Source organism: Brienomyrus brachyistius, unplaced genomic scaffold (genome assembly GCF_023856365.1).
Source record: "Brienomyrus brachyistius isolate T26 unplaced genomic scaffold, BBRACH_0.4 scaffold33, whole genome shotgun sequence".
NCBI lineage: Eukaryota > Metazoa > Chordata > Actinopteri > Osteoglossiformes > Mormyridae > Brienomyrus > Brienomyrus brachyistius.
Genome location: NW_026042308.1, coordinates 3,720,001 through 3,741,929, shown reverse-complemented (window position 1 = coordinate 3,741,929; position 21,929 = coordinate 3,720,001). Strand labels below are relative to the sequence as shown.

The window sequence follows — 21,929 nt, the reverse complement described above, 5'->3', positions numbered from 1 at the left end:
ATATCTCGCAACTCAATTTCCTGTAGAACCAGTGTCCCCAATCTCTCATGTTTAGCAATAACTCTGTCCTTAAATGAGCGCCTCTTGTCCATGTAGCCTTCTCGTAGTATAACCGCATCTCATTCTAGTTACCGTACAATCCATGGGACAATAACTAGGGCTTATATTACGAGCTTCTTGAAAAATCATGTTAGGGCTTATTTGCGGGGAAACGCGGTAGTAATCAGAAAAAGCATAAATCTTAGTTTGGTACCTTGAGAGTGAATAAATAATGCAACTTATGGAAAGTGTAAGATATGTAAAGGATTTGACTTAATAGTCAGTTGTTGATGCCAGCATTTGGATTGAGTGGGCTGCTATATTTGATGCACATGAACCTTTCCAGTGTTGTTTTTCGCTGTTGTTCTGCGTATCAGGGAATCTGTGCACAAACTGGCTTGTTTTTATAGGTCAGGTTCCCCTGCTGAAACGCAGACGGCCCAAGTCAAGACCAGCGCATAAGTTTCCCTAGCGTGTGTTTCCTGTATCCAATAAAGACGGCAGAATTTTTCTTAGTGTGCAATACCGACTGCCAAGTGTGATATCTGTGATGGTTGTGATGTAGTGTTGTTGTACAGTGACATAATGTTTCATTTAAATTAAATATGCTGTCCCCTGTCTTTATAATCCCAAAGGACAAACCAGTTCCAGTGATGCTGGCCGTCGGAAGAAGTGCCGCACCAGGCCGCCGGCAGCCAGCTCCCTGACCACGTCTGCCTCTCCTGGATCTGCTGCCATCCCGGTGGCAACCAGCAGGGGTCAGCAGGGCACAGGCCGCCGTAGAAATACGGCGGGAGGCCGGTCAGGGCGAAGAAGGAGGTATGACCAACAGAAGGGGTTAGAGCCTAAGCCCAGCTCACCAACCTTCTCCTCCTCTTCATTTTTATTTCCGTCTTCAGCCCCCTCCCCTTTTGTTTCATCCCCATTTCTTTTTATGGGCTCCTCTGTTTTATTGCCACACTTAGTCACACCTGTAAGCCCAGCTCCACATCCATATTCAGCTCCAGGCCTGGTTCATCTGACCCCTCTGCTTCAGGCTCCAGCACAGGCTGCAGCCGCCTCATCTCACCTGGAAAAATTCTATTGGTTGTATAACTATTATGTAACCAAGTACTCTAAAATGACCTATGACGCCAAGTGCTTTACTGAGTACTGGTGTCAGGAGTTTTGGAACAGACATTTAAATGAAATTAACTTAGCGAAACAGGGGAAGAATGAGGATAATGAGGGTACTCATTCAACCAAGAGGCGTAGGATTGATGAAGATGAGTTAATCTTTCCTATTGATGCACTGGAGCAGCTAAGTACTATGCCCAGGGCTCAGGAGATGGGTGTGGAGATGGGCTATCAGTCAGATGCACATAGCTACATTTCCCTGTAGATTCAGCACATAATTACACGAGAGTTGTCATACATACTTAGGATAAGATAAAATTAGGATATGTTACCATGTAGTTCTATAACATAAGGTACTATAGGATAAGATTAAGATAGGATAAGGTTAAGATTGTATAGAATAAGATTAAGATAGGACAAGTTAAGATAGTCTTAACTTGTATGCCATTTTATGTTTTACAAAGACATGATAAATTACCATAAGTTTAGGATAAGATTATATAAGATAGGATTGCATAGCATAAGATAAGAAAGATAGGATAAGATAACATAGAATAAAATTAAGATAGGATAGGTTACGGTAAGCTTAAGATTGTATAACATAGGATTAGATTAATTATAAATAAAGCAGTCCTCCTCAGAGGGGGGGTGGTGGAGGGAATATTTAAGAAATAAAAATAGGATTAATTAAGATAAGGTTAAGATAAGATTGTATAACATAGGATTAGATTAATTGTAAATAAAGCAGTCCTCCTTAGAGGGGGGGTGGTGGAGGGAATATTTAAGAAATAAAAATAGGGTTAGTTAACATAAGGTTAAGATAAGATTGTATAACATAGGATTAGATTAATTATAAATAAAGCAGTCCTCCTCAGAGGGGGGGTGGTGGCGGGGATATTTTAAGAAATAAAAATAGGATTAATTAAGATAAGGTTAAGATAAGATTGTATAACATAGGATTAGATTAATTGTAAATAAAGCAGTCCTCCTTAGAGGGGGGGTGGTGGAGGGAATATTTAAGAAATAAAAATAGGATCAGTTAACATAAGGTTAAGATTAGATTGTATAACATAGGGCTACAGTGAAGAAATCAAAAATTTCAAGGCAGCATGAAGGTAACGCACAATCAGGGATGTGCAATTTCTGAGGCATGTATTCAAAAAAAGTATTTTAATTGTGTTTTATGATTCATATTTGACTTAGTTCATGAAATAAAATGTTTTTTTCTACAGACTTTGATCAGTGTTTTTGTATTTTGTAAAATACGAGAAATACTGTATGCATGGTAATGTCAGGTGTGCAAAATGTTTGTGCTAACAAAGGACACAGAGCCCCTAGAAGGGCACAGAGCCAGGCTGAGCACCACAGCGCTATCCAGCCCATGGCTGCCGATGGTCACATTCCACCAGAACCCCCCAACACTAACTCCCCAGGGAACTTCCAAGCAGCAGAGCAGATTCCAACAACCGAGGATCAAAGGAAAAGAAAAGATACTGGCAGGAAGAAGATGATCTTGTGGCCAAAGGTTAAAAATGTAGTAGTTTGGAGAACAAATGTGTTACAAATGAAATATTATTTGAAATGTGCTACAGCTTAATCATTCTATCATACATCTATCCATCCATTTTCCAAGCTAATCCTACTGGGTCGCGGGGGGTCCGGAGCCTATCCCGGAAGCAATGGGCACAAGGCAGGGAACAACCCAGGATGGGGGGCCAGCCCATCGCAGGACACACTCACACACCATTCACACCTACAGGCAATTTTTTAGCAACTCCAATTAGCCTCAGCATGTTTTTGGACTGTGGGGGGAAACCGGCGTACCCGGAGGAAACCCCACGACGACATGGGGAGAACATGCAAACTCCACACACATGTAACCCAGGCGGAGACTCAAACCTGGGTCCCAGAGGTGTGAGGCAACAGTGCTAACCACTGCACCACCATGCCGGCCCAAAAATTTAAACAAATTAATTTTAAAAAACTTTAATCTCAGAGCCAATTGCCATGTGCCCACAAATATTTCAATTATTATTGTTTATGATTATAAATGCCGAATACATTCCTGGAGCCTTCGATTTAGCATACACAGTGCCCTCTACAGGATTCTTTCGAAACAGCATCTCTCAACCTCGTTCACAAGATTTGTGTCTTTTTCACAAAACGTTTTTCTTTGTAAATCCCAAAATCTTCCTATAAATGTATGTATGAATGCTTCTCGTCTTTTTCAGTCACACGAAGCCTTTATAAATGAGCTCCCCGATTAATCTGTTTACATGAAAACATCTTAATTGCGTTAAGGCATGTAAACGTAGCCACCTAACGAAAGGTAACCACGTGACTTAGCAGACTGCATGTTCCTCATCTCCTCTGTATGGACCATAGAGCTGTGTATCGGAGAGTCTGACAACACGCTACGTTTCAAGATACAGGCATTACAAAATTGCTCTATTTTGCCATTCTTTTTAAAAAAATCTGCTTTTAGGAAAACATGGCACATTATAGAGAGCACACCACCAAATGGATGAAATCTGAGTAAAAACATTTGATTTTTAACGCAATCAGAATAAAGGGGTCTGCATTTATCACTGTCCCTGTAACAATCCAGCATCGTAGCACTACAGCTATTTCGGATTCAGCCAACGAATAACGTTGCTAGTCAGCAGCCTTGTGCAAGCTACTGAAAATTACTAATTACCAATTACTGTATATAAAAGTAATTATAATAAGGGTGGGATTCGACCGTGTGTCTGCCTGGGGGGTCGCCGGCCAGGATCGCCAGCAGTTTGGACGTGTGGTTGGTGCGGCAATGTGCTGCATCAGCGTCTGCTCCCTCTGCCTGACCTGCCCTGTATAATTACATAATCAAGGAAAATAACAGTGGGCTAAAGGTTGCATAGTGATCACATTAACATCGCGTCGATGTTGAAATACATGGTGCAAACAAAAGTAGTGGAATTACACTGACGAGTTACTACCAACACTGCTAGGCAGCTAGGTTTGCTAATGCTAACGTTAGCAGCGCACCCATATGCTACTTCCTCTCGCAAGATAAGGCAGCGTTACTGTCACTGTAAATACAATGAGATCTCTGGAGCAAGCCTGTCGATACCATGTTAAGTGTAAAACCACAAGTAAAATACCTTAAAAATAATAGAAATATAGATGGTGCTGAACCATGGTGAACAGTGGAGTCATAACAGAGGCTGTGCGTTGTGTTCAGTCACCTTTCACTGTAAATCACACATGGGTTCACAATCTTTTGTGTCTGCTCTGAATCCCTCAGGGCTGGAGTGAAAACTCCATTCACACTAACATGGTGCCAAGGGGTATTGGGTAGACATGATTCTATCCTTTTTGGAAGTCATTTGTTTTACTGATTTAAATAAGTTTTAAAAAATGTCACAATATAAGGATAGCTCATTGTGTCCAAAGGGATGTGCCAAGCTTGCAATGTTGATGTGCTGCCACCTTCTGGGAAAATGATGAACTGATTTTCAGATTAAGAACATGTATGGTTTTCTGGTATCAGGTGAGAACCGTTCATGCTGCGAACCTATGCTTATGGGTTAGGGTTAAGCTTGGGTCTAGAGCTCAGGGTACTTCCAGGCTTGGAGGCCAAGGGTAAGGTCTCTCTTTCCCCATGTAAGCATTGAATGATGATCCAGCACCAGGGCTTGGGTAAGTCACCACGAGTTGGGAGCCTCATTCCCCAGGTAAAGGATGAACGATGTCCATCCAGCCCGGGGATTCTGGTGAACCTCTCCTTACGCTGGAAGCCTCCTCCCTCAGGTAAGGGTTTAAGAATCTCGCGGTACTTCCATTGAGCCTTGGGGTTCTGGAGAAAAATCCCAGGGCCATCCAACTGTGGGAGTGTGGAATTTTGCGGGTAGGACTTGTTGATTATTTCCGGTAAGTGTGTGTGGGGACCCCTAGTGTGTGGAGGCGTCATTGGCGTTTCCCGGTCCGGTAACTCCCCTTCCGCACCGCGGTGGTCTGCCGTGGTACGCTGGCATGCTGGCTGAGGTTCACACTTATTCTGTGTCTTGGTGGGAGGTTTTGCTGTTTTAATTAGCGTTAATCCTCTGCTTCATTTAAATGGCTAATGGTAATATTTTATATTGCAGTGTTTCTCTTGTGTCTGTGTTGCAGCTCCAGTGGTTGCAAGTTATTCTGGTGACTAGGCCTATAGCTACTTGTCAGTTGCTTTACTTGATGTGTTTTAATTGTAGTTACAGTTGTTGCCAGGATTACAGTTTCAGTTGCTCGTCAGCTTCAGTTTATGCCTCTTCCAGCAGGTTTGTCAGACAATAATAGTTTGAACCTGCACTGTGGCTGCTGTGTTTCCTACGTCAGTTTTTCTTTTCCGTCAGTCTTGTCTTGTCCTCAGCCGGTCCGATGTCGCCCAACAACCGCGGCTTGAAGCTCCTGATCCTCGGTGGGACATCGGTGATGTGCTGGGAGCCTTGGAACGCGCTAAGGATCGTCGCACCTTTTCCTGCATTTGGAGCTGTTTCATTCCCTAGTTTTGCGACTTAACAGACTTTGGGCCGCCCTTTCTTTCTGTATGGGACTGATACAGAGGGACAGCCTGTATTCTGCTACTCATTGTTTGCACTCTTCATAGTTTTCAACACTCAGATTCTTGGTTAGATTGTGGTATTTTCTGGGAGACTGTGAGCAGTGGCTGCCTCGATTGATCTGGCTGACTAAGATTTGATTGGTCTGGGGTGGTAGTGTTCACACTTTCACCTTGTGCAGTATATTTGTGTGGGGATCAGTGTGGTGGAGCACTGGTGCGTGTGTGTGTGTGTGTATGTGTGTGTGTGTGTGTGTGTGTGTTAGTTTAAGGGACTCTATTCCCCCTTTTGATCAACTTCCCCGGACACCTGTCTCCTGCTTGAGTTTAGTCAGCCAGTGGCCAAAGGCTGGTTGCTGGTTTATTTTTTAAGGTTGTTGATGCTAAAGCGCTTGTCTTGTTTTTTTGTTTTATATTTTCAACAACCTGTTAATAGTACAAACACGTCTCTAGCTCCATTCGGTAAATGAACTTGTGTGCTCTTAATTTAGAGTAATTTTTCCTGTGGTGAAATTCCCCAGGTGGCATAGTCGTGTCCTTGTACTACTGACCGCTCTCTGCCACAAGCACTTTACCCTAAACCTAAGCCTAATCCTAACCCTAACCATAGCCCCAAACGTCATGTCCTGCCACCTCCCTGACGTGGCTCTAATAAGCCATGCCTGCTGCTCGTTGGTCTCGCGTCTCGTTCCATCCCTCATGTTAAACACTCCCAGCTACTTCCAGTCTGTTCCCTTGTTATTCCTGTATAAGTGCTTCCTGGCCCTGTGTTCCCCATTGATGTGGTGCCCTCCATGTTGCTCGTTCCCTAGCCTCCCATCTTGATCCCAGTAAATCCCAGTTTATTGTCTGACAACACCTGCTCCCAGAGTCGTTCATCCTGGCACCCAACAGACTGACGGAACTCGACAAGCCCCAGTAGATTCCCCAGGTCCCTACAGCCGATCATTGCCGCTTGTGTCAAGCATACCTAATGTCCCTGGTTCAGGCCGCAGTACATCTTTGCCCAGAGAGAATGGCCCATCTCTGACAGATGGCATAGCCGCTCTCTCCCCGGACTCCCAAGTGGAGGGTGTGACAGCTATAGCGGAGATCCTCAGGGCCCTCTGGAATGGAGTGAGTGTGCTGAACCCCGCAGAGGTGGGGTGCTCTGGAGAAAAGGAGCCCGCCGTCTCCATGTCGTTTGCCGTAGGGCGACCTGCGTCCTCATTGTCACTTGAAGTCTGACGATGATGCTTCTCTGGGATTTACTGTGATCCCCCTGTTCGCCAAAACATGCTCCCCAAAGCTCTCCAGCACAGAAGAACAGGCTTCACTCCTAGTTCTATGGTTGTCAGAGTGCTGGACCACAGTAGAGGTCGGACTTTGCTTCAACATGGTTTTATTGGAAGTCTGCACACAATACAGATGTTTCCTACTGTCCTTCGTTCCGATTAAGTGTGGAAACGTTTTGTCAGCTGGCTGGACAAGACCCTACTGCCTCTTTTAGTAGTACACATAGTAGTGAGCAGTGGTGACGTAATGGTTAGGGAAGCGCACTCGTGATTGAAAGACACTGCATCTACAGTATCTGGCCCAGGAGAGCCAGCCGTTGCAGTCGTTACATCCGCACTTAAGGCTCCTGGCCCAGAGGGCCGCTCAGGCCGCACCCACAGTGTCCAACACAGGTGAGGCCTTGGTTGCCTCTAGGCTTCTCATAGAATCTGACACGGTTCCCTGGTAACCAGCCGACACCTGCCACACTGCTCCATAATGTCAGGCCAGCGTCCACCTCTCTGTCCCCTGATGCCTGGCCAGCATCCACCTCAATGTCCCCAGACGTCCAGCCGGTGACCACCTCATCTCCTGACGGCCTGCTGGTGCCCACTTTCTATCCTGATGTCCCACCGGCACATGCCTGCAGGCTGCCACCAGCCCAGAGAAGATGGATCCAGAGGATGTCCTGCTAGAGTGCCCTGGGTCCTGCTACGTGGGTCCCTCCTTCATCCCAGACTCCGTTTACTCTGGTCCCAGTTTCTGGTCACCAGTATCAACAGGAGTCCAAGAAAGCGGCAGGCAGAATGTCTATCTCCCAGAGAGGGTTTGCCAGTCTCTGCTCTTGCCCTGTATGTCCCTTGCCATCTTCCTGTTCCTGTCCTGTTGTCTCCTTGCTGCCCTACTGCTCTGCGGTTCTCTCATCGCCCGCCAACCCCTCACGTCCTCCTGCCCTGCTGGCCATCCCAGACCCTCTGGTCCTGTGATTCGGCAGAGTTCAGCCTCACCTGGAAAGGGGCCTAGGAGGGTCCCCAGCCCCGAATCTTCACCTGGATGCCCCATGTTATTCCTTTTTGTGCCTCAGTGTTTGTCTTGTTGCTCTGTCCCACCTGTATCTCTCCTTGCCTTGTGCATCCTGTGCCCCTGTTCTTGTTGACCCTCCACCTGTCCGTCCTGATTTGGGGTCTGACAGGACTGCTGTACCTGTGGTTCCTAGCTTTTTCTTTATCCGCTCCATGTCCTTAGTGATGTCCTGCAACTGCTCTTATGTCTGGTGTTGCTGTCTGTCTAGTGTTCTGTCTAGTCTTGTCTGGTCTTGTCCTGTCTACCATCTGTTCTGTCGTCCCCTGTCTAGTCCAGAGTCCAGTCTGGTTCCATCCCTGTTGTCTAACCCCCTTGGACTTCATGGCTGGACCGCATGCTTTTGGTGGGTTGGGGGGGGGGGGGGGGGGGTACTGTCACATTAAGCAATGCCATTCTTATCCAATATGCTTGTCCATTTATGTGTCAACGCATGTTCTGACCATCCATGCTCTCTGCCTCCCCACATTTCCAGGTGCTGCCCGGGGGGGGGCACCATCTAAGCTGGAGTCCTGGTTCTGTCCCAAGGAGGGGTGACACTGCGAATTGGACCTGCTAACTGTGTCATCCTGGGTGCAGCCTTGAGTGTCACCCTACACAGGCCAGTGTGGAGAACAGGCTTATTGACAGACTTTAATCACACCTCACACCTGGCCTTTAGCAAGCAGCTCCACTCTTTTCTGTTCTCAGTAATATTAGTCTGCGGGGGGGGGGGGGGGGGGTTGGGCAGCCAGTTGTCCATGGACCTCCAGAGGTCTATTTTATCTCCTTACTTGGGGGTTTTGGTTCCTCTCCTCCGTTGTCATCTGGCTTTCTTTATTTAATATCTTTCTTTCCTTTTTCCCGTTGTGTATTACTGTCTTTAATGATGTTGTAATGTATGACTACACATCTATGTAAAGTGCCTTGGGACGACTCTGTGAGGCACTACATAAAAATGTAATTAAATGTCCCGCCTCCTCCCTGACGTGGCTCTAACAGGCCATGTTTGCTGCTTGTTGGTCTCACGTCTCGTTCCAGCCCTCGTGTTAAACACTCCCAGCTGTCTCCAGTCTCTTCCATCATTAGTCCTCCATTTAAGTGCTTCCTGGTCCTGTGTTCCCCAGTTTGATCACTGATGTTGTGCCTTACGTGTTGCCGGTTCCATAGCCTCCCATCCTGATCCCAGTAAGTCCCTGTTTGTTGTCTGAGAAACACCTGCTGCACGAGTCTTTCATCCCGGTGACCACGACACCAACCACCAGTGATGTCTGTGGAGCCCAGAAATACCAGCCTAGCTGCACTAGTGCCCAGGCAGCACCTTGACAGCGGCATATTTTCATTGTTATATTTGCCTCACTTGTTCACCACTTTCAGCAACAGTATCTGCTATGTACTAGAACTGTAATCATATGTGAGTGAGTCTGTCTGCTTTGAAGGAGCAGAGATCCCAGCTCCTTACTGTAGGTACAGGGCACAGAAACGGGTAAATCCTGTAAGGTAACATTCTTACAGTCAGCATAGATTCCAACACAGTTCTGGAATATAAAGTTCATAGTCAGTCATAATTTTGTAGCATTAAAATATAAATTTTACATAAATCCTAACAGTATGTGTGATTGTGGGGGGGTGTGGGGTCTCGGGGTGTAACCTCTGTCTCTTGGCTTGTTTCCTGTCCCTCCTGCTGTACGTGTGAAGTCTGCATGTTCTTCCAATGTGGGCTTTCTCCTCCTACTTTGGAGAACATGAAACTGTGATCAGCCGATTGGGATCTCTAAGCTGCCCTTAGTGTGCGTCTGTATGTGTGAGTTTGTGCTCTGCTATAAACTAGTATCCTGTCCATTGTGTCCCCCGCCCTGTGCCACCTGGGACAGGCTCCAGGCTCCCCACCCCCCTGTACAGGATAAGCAGTAATGCAGGACGGCTCCACACTGTTCCAAAGAAATGGCGCTCCAGCTCCCTTCAGGACTTCAGACCAGCTGCTCTCACTTCACGCCTCCAGGCTTGTGGGTGTGGTTCCCACTCCTGGTTCTGCATGTACAGCTTGCATGTTCTCCCCGTGTTCCTGTGGGTTTCCTCAGGTTTCCTCATGCTGTCCAAGATCATGCAGTTTGGTGAATTAGTGTCTCTTGATTGTCCTCAGCATGTGAGTGAGTGTTTGCCCTGTGATGGACTGGCATCCCATCCAGGGTGTCTCTGCCTTGTGCCCTGTGCTTCCTGTGATGTGTGTGTCTCATAACCCTATACTGCAGTTATTGGAATTTGTTGGATACTTTTTTGATATATGATCTTTCTGTTCCTGGGGATGGCTGAAGCTGGTCCAATAACTTTTGGCTTAAATATAAGAGTAGTGTTCAATTTTCATTATTAGAGTATGGAATTATTTTGGATGATTAAAATGATCACTCTGAACTTGACTGTCCTTCCTAACATAAATACACTCCCTGCACAAACACACAGAAAGAAAAGGAAGAGATGACATATATTTTCATGAATATTGTATATAGAATAATGTAAAAAAAACAAATCTGTGCATTGACAGCACTTGTCAAAGCTTGTTCTGTCTAATCCTGACACAGTCTGTCTATAACTGCACATCCCTGCATGTTTCACCTGAAACCACATGATCCCAAACATGTTTCTAAACCGACACAGAAATTCATTCTCAGTAGATCTGCTCTCTTATACCTTTATACCTAATTTCTATCTATTGCACAAAATCAAAGAGTAGGATTATAGTTTGTTTACAGAAAAACAATGTCAGTAACTGTTATTCTCATAAAAGATAAATAAATGTTCGCTTTGGGTACAGTTTGTATAATGTACTATTTTGTTCATAAACTGCAGCTCCACTGTTTGCCCAGTCTGCTCTTCTCAGTCTGGTCTCAGTCCAAAACCACACCTGCTGCAGTCTGAGAAGCAGGAAGTTCCTCCCACTGTCACACACAGACGACTGTGAGAGAAAATGAGACTGAATCCTATCAGTGTTCGTGGTAAAATGGCAGAAGCCAGAGTTGCAGTGGATGTAAACGAGTTAAGTTGTGCAATATGTCTGGATCTACTAAAGGATCCAGTGGCTATTCCCTGTGGACACAGTTACTGTATGAGCTGCATTAAGAGCTGCTGGGATCAGGAAGATCATGTTGGAGTTTACAGCTGCCCCCAGTGCAGACAGACCTTCATACCCAGACCTGTTCTGGGCAGAAACACCATGCTGGCTGAAGTGGTGGAGAAACTGAAGAAGACTGGACTACAAGCAGCTGCTCCTGCTGACCAGTATGCTGGACCTGGAGATGTGGAGTTTGACGTCTGTACTGGGAGAAAACACAAAGCTATCAAGTCCTGCCTGGTGTGTCTGGCCTCCTACTGTGACACTGACCTGCAGCTTCACAACAAACTCCACCATGCAAAACAGCACAAGCTCATTGATGCCATCGGCCATCTGAAGGACAAGGTCTGTTCCCACCATGACAAACCGCTGGAGGTCTACTGCCGTACCGACCAGCAGTGTATCTGTTATCTCTGTACGATGGATGAACACAGAGGCCATGATACAGTCTCAGCTGCTACAGGAAGGGTGGAGATACAGGTCAGGCTAATTTAAAAGAATTTCCCCTTTCTATCTAAAAGAATTTCCCCAAAGGGATCAGTGAAAGTATCAATTATTGTTATTATCTAAAAGTTAATTTTAAATAAATAGATTTTGTCTTAACACTTGTTAGTGTAATTGCTACGAAACACTCAGATCAAGTCTGGTTCGGTAAAGTTGTCATGACCTACTTGTCCGGTCTTACTAGCGGGGTTACTAGCTTGTCGGATTTAAGGTAGTCTGGGCAAAATGTAAGTAAACGAATATGAAGTCCATTTAAACTGTGGTACTTTACATCCGACAAGTTACCCCGAGAAGCCAGTAACCCTTCATAGTACAGAAGAACTCACTAGAGCCACAGTACAGTAAGGCCGTGCCCGTCGAAGATGTTTGTACGGGACGCCATGACACTCAAAATAAAATAATAAGTATATCAAAAAATATTTAAAAAAATGATAAATATTTCAATAATGTATCCTTTTATTTTTAAATAATTTCATAAATTTTCATAAATTTCATAAAATTATATTTCATAATAACACTTGTCTTCTATGTATAATTTTTAAATTTTACAATTTATTGTTTCGTAATAATGTTGCGATATTCATTAGACAATCATTATTATAAAATATTATTTTCACAATAAAGTTTAACTTTTCACATTATCGCCATGCATTTCTATACTCCATCAAGAGGTGTTTTGCAGGATTGGTACTGCAGCCACCGGATAAAACTCACACTGTTCCATTGGGACTGGTGTGGTGCTGAGGTGTCACCCACTGTACGGCTGCACTCAGGTTCTCATCCCTGAGGTGGTTCGTCGTGTGGTGGGTGCGGTAAGGCACTGTACTCAGTGTGTGCTCCTTACCTCCGTACCTTACCTTGCCTTACTTACATTAACACAGTACAAATGTACATGTTATAAAAGGTCTTTCGGTACTAAGATGTACGTAGATTAATACTTTTCTATTCAAGGTTAAAGGGCTCAGCCTTTAATGCATTGTGTTGGTTATAGGATAATATTTTGGCTTTCAATGACAACCAGTGAAGCTCAAAATTTATGAAAATATTAACAAAGAGGTTCATTGTTTTGTCTGATATGCTGAATTATGTCTGACTTGGAACAAATGAAGTAAAAGTAGTCAGGGCTGGAGTGGGACTGAATATCTAACCAGGAATTCAAGCCCCCGGACAGCCCAATATAAAACGATATAAACAATTACACTGTTATTATATGTTTCTATTCACACATCCATTTGCTTGGCTACTGAACACACATTCTTACCTACATGCTTTAATTTTACCTTCATGTCGTTTTTACCGGCACATTTCACTAATATTAATAACGCGTGGAGCAGCTTTGACATAAATAATGAAGCTTCGTCTCAGTGCCTGTCCTTGTGTCTCTTCCCCGTGTGGCCAGCAGCCATCGCTGTCCATCCCCTTTGTCCTCTCATCATCTTTGGCCCTAGTGTGTTCTTCCTTTTCCCCACATGGCTGCATTTGACTCAATGGGATGAGTGTGTGACACAGAGGCTGGGACCAGCTGGTTATGGGTTTGAGGCAGGTCAGGAACCAACCTCACCTCTTTCATTTAATTATTGCTTTTCTATTCTTCCCAGTGTTTGTTAGTTCTATGTTCTGCTTGTGAAGCTTGTGCCTTGTTTTATTATGTTCCACATGTTTCTGTACTTTCTAAGTATTGAATTCCTTGTGTGTGTTTCTTACTTTCAGTGTTTGTGGGAGTTTTCCTAGTCTTGTGTTCATTAATATAAGTTACTGCACTTGTTGCCTGTTTTCCCTGCACTGTTGTTATTGGTTAATTGTCTCACATCTGTCTTTGTTAGTTCGCTACAGCAGCCTGAGCATTAGATTGGCTACAGAAACCTGCAATGCAGGTTGTGTGTCTGACACAGACAATCACATTTTGTGCAGCGTCAGTGTGAGCCATCGCACTTTATTCTGTATTCCCCACTCCTCCATCAGGCTGCCTCGACTGCAGCCATGTTTTCTGCAGAATGAGACTATGGGAATTTTCCTGCTCCCAATAATACGGTCGACAGCTCAGTCTTATCATTTATAAAATGGCATTTGACTGCTAAATAAGCTTCCATATGTATGAATGTCCACATGTCAGATGTTAGTCTTACTGCTTTGGCCTTTCTCACCTCTTCCTTTGCTTTCTCTTTTTCTATCTTAAATGTTTCTGTCACCAAACCCTTTCATGTTTGCCTGGATGGGAGAATGTAGGTTGGATCCAGGATCCCCACAACCTCCCTAAATCCTGCGTTATCCAGTATGGTGAAGGCTTGTGCATATTGACCAAAGCCTCATCAATCATTTGTTTCTTGGTCTCTATACTGGGAAAATTATACAGATTATTGGGTAATACCCTCACCCAAATCTGATATTATCTATTCATACAAGTAAACTGAACCTTGGACACAATAATGACTAATAATAATAATAATTATTATTATTAAATTAATTATTGAAAATGAATTATTATTAAATTATTATGATGATTAAAACTTACGCTGCAGTGTGTGTGTACGCCGAAATATGTGCTGTACAACAGGTTTGAAACCGGTAATGAGGATTGTGCCACATTTTCAGTTTCCAAAGCAGTCACATGGTTGAGTGCAGAATGAAGCTTCAGATGACCATGGTCACGTGTTCAGGGTGGAACGAAGGAAACTGAAGCTGTGCTTCAGAATGTAGTGAATCGCTTTTTTATTGTCAAGCTTAACATCACTAGCTGCCCCATTCCCTCTGTTAGTCTACGTGTCATTTTCTTAGCTACTTTTTCCCTGGTGAGTTTTGACCCCTTATTGTTCCTTTATTGTGTGTCTTTTCAGTTTGGACAGGTTGATAAATGAATGTGATCTCAGCTAATGAAACAAACTTGTTTTGTCGTCTTGTTTCCTATCTGTAGAAACAAATGGGTGAAAAACAGAGGGAATTTCAGCAGAGAATTCAGATGAGAGAGAAGGAACTGCAGGAGCTGAGAGAGGCTGTGGCCTCATTCACAGTGAGTATGAACCTGAGGAGAAGATAACAGCTGGCTTGTGATCATATTGTATCTTCTTTCAGATTCAACAGATTGCAGATTCACAGACTTGTGCGGATTAATCAAATTAATGCTGCTGTGGGTTATTCTGGGTCAGTGGGATAAAGTTGCTAGATTACAGAGTTTAACCAAGTGTTGTTGTAGTAGTAGCTTATTTATTTAAAAAAATACCATAAATGCCTATTTGAGAAAAATGCAACTTTTCACAACCCAGCGTAATGCAAATAACCACTAAAAAAGTCACCTATTAAACTGAGACCTAATGGTGACAACCAACCTGCCCCATACAGCCACCAGTCTCTGCCAAATCCCTGCAGCTGACAGTGTATGAGCTTAATGAGGGATCATTTCCAATCAGTGCTGGCTGGGTTTCAGTACCTGAGGCATCCAGCATGGTGACGCTCCAAACCTCAGCCCTGTGCTGTTTTTATACCTCCTGTCAGCTCACATCTCTATTGTACAATGAGGCTCTCTGGAGTCTCAAAAGGGGCCAATTGTAATTTACTCCGTGTGTCACCAACAGAGCTCAGCACAGTCAGCAGTGGAGGACAGCGAGAGGATCTTCACTGAGATGATCAGCTCCATTGAGAGAAGACGCTCTGAGGTGACAAAGCTGATCAGAGATCAGGAGAAGGCTGCAGTGAGTCAGGCTGAAGGAGACATGGACAGACGGAAGCAGGAGATTGATGAACTGAAGTGGAGACACTCTGAGCTGGAGCAGCTTTCACACACAGAAGATCACATCCATTTCCTCCAGGTAACAGAACAGCTACTTTGGCAATAAGAAAACCAGAGTATTCAAATGGATGCATATTGTCATTTGTATTTCAACTAGTCTGTCATTGGTCAGATGTTAATGGTCCTGTTAATTAGATTGCAATACACATTTGTATTGATGAAGCTGTTTAATCAGACTGTGTGTCTGTAGAGGCGCCAGGCTCTTCCTGTCACTCCTGAAGCTGGATTTGGACCCAGAATCTCTGTCAGTCCCAGATCTGATTTTGGGAATTTGAGGAAGGCGGTTTCTGAGCTGAAAGATCAACTGGAGAATTTTTGCAGAATGAAAATGGCAGAGATCCATCACCAGGTTAATACATTTCTAGTCTGTTCATGTTAATATAGACCAGGGCTGGCCAATCTTACCCAGAAAGGGCTGCTTTTGCTGGATTACTAATTAGAGGACTGATTGGCTGAAGGGTCTCACACCTGGGGTTGAACAGCTGACCTAAAGGTTACCCCAAAGACCTGCGTACACACTGGACTTTGCGGGTAGAATTGCCCCCCCCCCCCCCCCCCCCTCGATGTAGACCGTGCAGAGAGAGTATGCAGTACAGTCAGCCTCACATTTGTGTGACCAAGTCAGTTTGTTTACAATAAGTTTAAATCTTTGTGATAACTGGTGAAAGAGCTTCACATTCTACTGGCTGCAAAACCCAGATCACATGAACCATGTTTCTTCTACATTATAGAAACCAAAAATCTGTATTATGTGTAACTTACCATGATTTGCAGTTTGTTAAAATGCCTGTGATTGTCCCTCATAATGATAATACCCCACTGCTGTTATCTCCACAGTGAGTGAAGTCCATCTCCCACAAGTAAATTCCTTTTACTCACATCCCTGTTTCTCTCTGTCTCCTTCTAGTTACCAAAGACACCGTCCTACCGGTATTAGTGCCCAGGACCAGAGCAGAATTCTTACACTGTGAGTCTGTTCACACATACACTTCTCTCTCCCTGTATGAGCTGGAGTGTGTTTTATTGTGTTTTATTGTGTTTTATTGTGTTTCATTTTCTACTGCAAGTGGAGCTTCTCTTTCTCTCTCCCGCTGCCTCCTGGTCTTTCACATTTACATGAGCTTTTTATCTCAGTGGACTTTAAATCCAATTGCTAAGTAAGGCAAGTTTATTCAGGGTGCTTTTCCACTGCACCAGGTTCGGTACTTTTGCTTCTTTCCCTTTTCCATTAACTTCCGGTCGAGTACCAGTACCAGAAGTTCCAGTACCAAAAGCATCATTGCAGCTGTGGTACTTTTTCGATACTTCGGAACTTTGGTGTGGGACTTACAAACACGTTCATTGTCAATTTAAAAAACAATTTTAAAAAGTCTAAAAGCCCAAAATACAAATAAACAGTTAACTAAAAAGAAGTGAGATTGTAGAGGCAGCGTATGACTAAACTCCTGCTAATTTAATTTATTGAAACAAAGCAGCAACAAAAACGTTTTAATCCCTGATTATAATGAACTGACAGTGTTAGCAGACCTCAGGTCTTCAGGAAGCTTGTTCCACAGACAGGGAGCATAGACACTAAAAGCTGCTTCAGCCTGCTTGGTCTTCATTCTGGGACACTGAGTAAACTTTCAGGGGTCTGGATGCTTCACAAGGTTCAAGGAAGTTAGTGCCATTTAGTGCCTTGTACACAAGTAATAATATTTAAAAACCAATCCTGTGATGCTCAGGAAGCCAGTGCAGTGATTAAGGAGCTGTGTGATATGCTCCACTTCCTTGGTGTTAGTGAGGACTCTGGTGGCAGCATTCTGGATGAGCTGCAGCTGTCTGACTGATTTATTACCAAGACCTGCAAAGACACCATTTCAATAGTCTAGCCTGCTGGAAATAAACACATGAAAAAGCTTTTCCGTATCTGGTTTAGAGAGAAATCCTTCTCTCTCTCTCTTATTGGGCTGGTTTCAGCTTCCGTTGGGCGGATTTTAAGCAGAGTTTGGGCTGGACCTGGGAACACTGTACTGATGCCTCATTTCCACCAACATGGAGCCGGTGCTGGGCTGGTTGTCACGTGATGCCTTTTCAGAACCTGCCTGTGTTTCCACCAGTTTAAAAAATTAACATAGTTGACAGTGAAAGTAAAGGTTCATATGTATTCCGTTTTGTGGGATTTGTTCTTTTCTGTTCCAGAATAAGTTTTTATAAGCTGCCAACTGTCCTTTTAATGATCACGCTATTAAAGATGCCAATAACTGAACTTTGTAATCTGCCTCATAATCTGCGGCATGGTTTTCATTTACAATGCAAAGTTACTCCGATAATAAGCTGGCTAGTTGTTTTACTGCTGCCACCGGAAATATTAGACAAAACTATATTGGTGATTGACTGAATTATCCAGGTATGCGGACGGTTTGGACACGATGGCCCCTCCCACTTGCACTGATGTTATGAGAACTATTTTTTAAATTTTTTGTGGTGGCCTGTAGCCTTGTGCCTTTGACTGAATCACAGCCATGATATACCGGAGTATCTTCTCATATGTCATTGCTTAATTATACTGCACTCATAAAGCATTCTAAACACAGCTATAAATATTTATAAAAAAGCATAACACATTATATCCACCATTATAACGCTTTATGAATGCTTTATGACACACTCAACTATAAGGCACTATAGATACCTTCATAATGCAATACAAAGCATCCTTAATGCTTATACCGATCATTATAATGCATTATGAAGGTATTTATAGTGCACTAAAGATGAGAGCTTCATACATCATTCATTATGCATAATAAGCATGCCTATAATGTGTTATGCCTTTTGATAAATATTTAAAGCCATGATTATAATGCATAACAATGGATTATTATTTGTTGTGAATTTTACTAACAACATGGCCTTAAGTGTTCCAGAGATTTTATAGTGTTCCGTAATCTGAGCAAATGGAAGCATGTAGATGTTGAACAAAGAGGCTCGGTGAGGATTATAATTCTAATTGGTGATCAGTGTTGACACACCACAGCACACAGTGCACAACACCGAAATCTGTCCTCTGCATTTAACCCATATGTGACATCGTGACATAGCAAGAGGCAGCTAATTCAGCGCCCTGAGAGCAGTGTTTTGCTTAGGGTCCCTCAGCAGTGCCTTGCTGGTCGGGGATTCAATCCAACAACCATTAAGCCACCACTGCCCACTGCCAATAACGGACCCTTGAGGAACTCCACATGTAATTTCTGTTCATTCAGATTCATAATTACCCTTCTGACAGAAAGTAGTGCCTGACTTGTAAAAATAATTCAAACCCATTAAATACGGCGGCGGCTCCACCTCCTTCCCTAAGTGCTCTAGTCTCACTGATAAAGGGCAGGTAGGAGTAGCTGGTTTGATCAGGGCTGCTGCATAGTTTTCATTTGACCCCATTTCAGTTTAAAGCATAAAAATCAAGGTTTATCCTGATAATACAATCAGTCATTAATAATGATTTTCCAGCCACAGACCTGATATTCAGTAAAGATCAGTTTAATGTATTAAACACATTGTCTGACCCAGTGTGTAGGTGACACACAACTGGAGTCAGATGAGAGAGAGTAGCTGTGGGCTTTGATGCACTTTGTTCCCCCTGAAGTCAGTCAGAGCAGGAATGGCTGACACTGGGGCTGCTCCTCACTGCCTAGTGTGGGCTGTAGCTACAGCAGGGGATCCAAGGGCCAGTGGGGTAAGGGCCCCCTGTCCTAGATGTCATCATGCACTGTAATGCTGAAAGCTGGGAAACTGCCCTCGCTTTGTTTGGGTAGCAGGAACTTTTGGTATCACTCAGTAACAGCTCATCAAAACCTTTTATCTGCATCCTTATCTTGTGTGAGCTGTCTATGAGCAGTGAGGTTCGGGGGGGGGGGGGGGGGGGGGGGGGCTTCCTTCCCTCACATTTGCCCTTTTTGTGCATTCGCTGACTGTACTTTTTTTCAGATTCATTAATATTGTCCTAAGACGGCACCTGCAGTCTTACCCAAACTGGCTGTGACACTGAACATCTCCTAAGTCTGTGCTTTAGGGCCATGACTTCACACGACACGACTACACTTGCGTGCGTAGTTTACATCTATCTGGAGGACTGAAGGTCATGTCCACCGGGGGGCAGTGCGAGAAAACCATCTTGGTCGGTTCCTTCGTTTCCAGCCTCACTTGTTAGTATGAGGTTGTGGCATTAAATGTTGTACAAGGACGAAGGAGTCAAGATGGCGCTCTGAAGAACACTCTTTGATTAGAGCTGCAAGCCGACTTGTTTTGTTTACCATGTACTGTGAACTATATGCAGTTTTACTACTGTCTGGTTTTATTTAATCATCCAGTGACTGCAATAACTATACATAGTCATGATTAGCTTGATGATAGGCTTGCTGACTTTCTAGCCTAAAGAAATAGGCTGAGTTCTGCTCACCTTGTTCAAGCCATTTTTGCCACAATCTAACAAAGGCTCCTTCTGCCTTATGTTTATATATAATCATACAATTTATTCTGTAAGGCACCTCCTACATTATTTTCTGTATCAGTAAGACGATTGACTGGTTTGCAGGTTAAAGCAGTAAATCTCATTTATAATTTTCTTTTCTTCATCTCTTCCGATTTGAGCCCAAGTCACTACTAAACCTTCTGACAAATTTTGCTACATCATGTTATTATTGCAATACTTTTTTCTGTATTGGGTCTGTTCCAGTGTAAGTCAGTTAATTATTCTATGTTTAAAATAGCTAAATTATTTCTCAAGATTGAACTGTTTAATATCCCGTTTGAAGATATTTTATATCCAGTAGACGATGACAAAGATTGCATGTTCTCCCCATGTCGTCGTGGGGTTTCCTCTGGGTACTCCAGTTTGCCCCCACAGTCCAAAGACACGCTGAGGCTAGTTGGAGTTACTAAATTGCCCATAGGTGTGCCTGTGTGAGTGACTGGTGTGTGAGTGTGCCCTGCGATGGGCTGGCCCCCCATCCTGGGTTGTTCCCTGCCTCGTGCCCATTGCTTCCGGGATAGGCTCCGGACCCCCCGCGACCCAGTAGGATAAGCGGTTTGGAAAATGGATGGATGGATATTAGATAAGTGGCAGAAAAATCGATGGATGGATGGAACTGTATGAAAAATAATGCTGCTTATGAAAGTAGGCAAGTAAGAATTTCAGGTTAGAATTTCATTGTACCTTGTACGCATGACACTGCTTTCTTAGAAACTTATACTGCCATTAAATTTTGAAGACGCTGTACAAAGAAGGACACAATAGTGTTCGGAATATTTTTTTCTTGTCTGTGAAAATATACAGCTCTTCTGGACACTCATTCTTAAAAAAATCAGATGCTACTTTAATACTATCTGTACCGTTAGTAAAGACAATGTTCCGTGACAAAACGTGACCATACTGCCACCCCAATTTCTGGTAGCACTGCACGTCGCGCATGCGTCTTGTTATCCTCATGTAAGTGCACAGACGAAGCCGGAATCAACACAGAAAACCCGTGGCGGCCAGACTGATACCTCCCCGCGCGCGTATAAGCGGACGTGTTTGTATAGACTTTTATGATGCATTTTACTCCTCCGCGGACGACCGCCTGCCGCACTCCAAATTTGTCTTTAAACGCCAACATAGATGATTTTGATGAGGATTAGGGTAGTTTGCAAACCCTACAGCCAATTTTCAAGGTAATAGAACTGTTGCATACATATAAATGCGTATGCATATGTGTGCAGACTTGTCCCAAATTGAAAATCTCACGCCAGCCAGTTGATCAAAGTTGGCAGCCCCGTGAACTGCCGCTCTGAATTTGTAAAACGTAGGGAAACATACACAGACCTCGCGGCTGTGGTACGTGTGCAGGGAATATCAGAATTACTACTAATACTTAAATAGGACACGTGCGCATGTGCAAAGTACACAGCTTGACCAGAGAAATATGAACGTTTCCATGTACGCATACGCGGTGTAATACGCGAGTGCTGCGCTTTGCGGAGAACCAGCCTAGATGCGTCCGCGTTAGGAGCGTCGCGTCGGCGCGCTGCTGGAGAGAGGTGTGTGTCCAAAGTGGATTAAAAGACGTTCATATTGTGACCTAAAGACAAACTCACTTTTAGTGGTAATCTTTGTTGTGTAATTTTATGGTTAATATGTTTGATGAATGCTGTTTGTAATTTTATTTACCTGTAATTAAGCCTATTAGTTTAACACGCGCGTCATTTCGGCGCGTCTTCCCACCGGCGTCGCGCGGGCGACCAACATTTCCTGAGGTATTTTACATATTTGACTTTTTATATTTTATGTATCGTACAGAATAATAGAGCGCAGGCTAAAGTGCAGTTCGGCCCCAGCGAGTCTCTCAGCGCGGCGTGTCTCACAGCGCAGGGGGCAGCCGGAGCGCCGCAGACTCGGGCGGCTACATGAGTATATTGGGAATAAAATGTGTGTATTGGAGCGAGTTCTGTGTGAGTGAGTGTGTGAG

The 21,929-nt window shown here is 44.0% G+C and overlaps 3 protein-coding genes across 3 annotated transcripts in view; all 3 read left to right on the top strand.

Annotated features, from left to right (window-relative positions):
- LOC125721434 (uncharacterized) overlaps positions 1 to 2,389 on the top strand; it is a 55,802-nt gene extending 53,413 nt beyond the window's left edge. Inside the window, exon 3 of the transcript XR_007385740.1 lies at positions 2,205 to 2,389. The gene's annotated coding sequence lies outside the window, so the exon portion shown is untranslated. The remainder of the gene's footprint in view (positions 1 to 2,204) is intronic.
- The window catches only part of LOC125721432 (tripartite motif-containing protein 29-like), a 94,263-nt gene that overhangs the window by 41,175 nt on the left and 31,159 nt on the right, over positions 1 to 21,929 (top strand). The window lies entirely within an intron of this gene.
- Positions 11,027 to 21,929, top strand: part of LOC125721424 (E3 ubiquitin/ISG15 ligase TRIM25-like) — a 62,065-nt gene continuing 51,162 nt past the window's right edge. Inside the window, exons 1-5 of the mRNA XM_048997327.1 lie at positions 11,027 to 11,636; positions 14,572 to 14,667; positions 15,230 to 15,463; positions 15,635 to 15,793; positions 16,352 to 16,411. Coding sequence (XP_048853284.1) covers positions 11,046 to 11,636; positions 14,572 to 14,667; positions 15,230 to 15,463; positions 15,635 to 15,793; positions 16,352 to 16,381 — 1,110 coding nt within the window. The 5' untranslated portion in view covers positions 11,027 to 11,045 and the 3' untranslated portion in view covers positions 16,382 to 16,411. The remainder of the gene's footprint in view (positions 11,637 to 14,571; positions 14,668 to 15,229; positions 15,464 to 15,634; positions 15,794 to 16,351; positions 16,412 to 21,929) is intronic.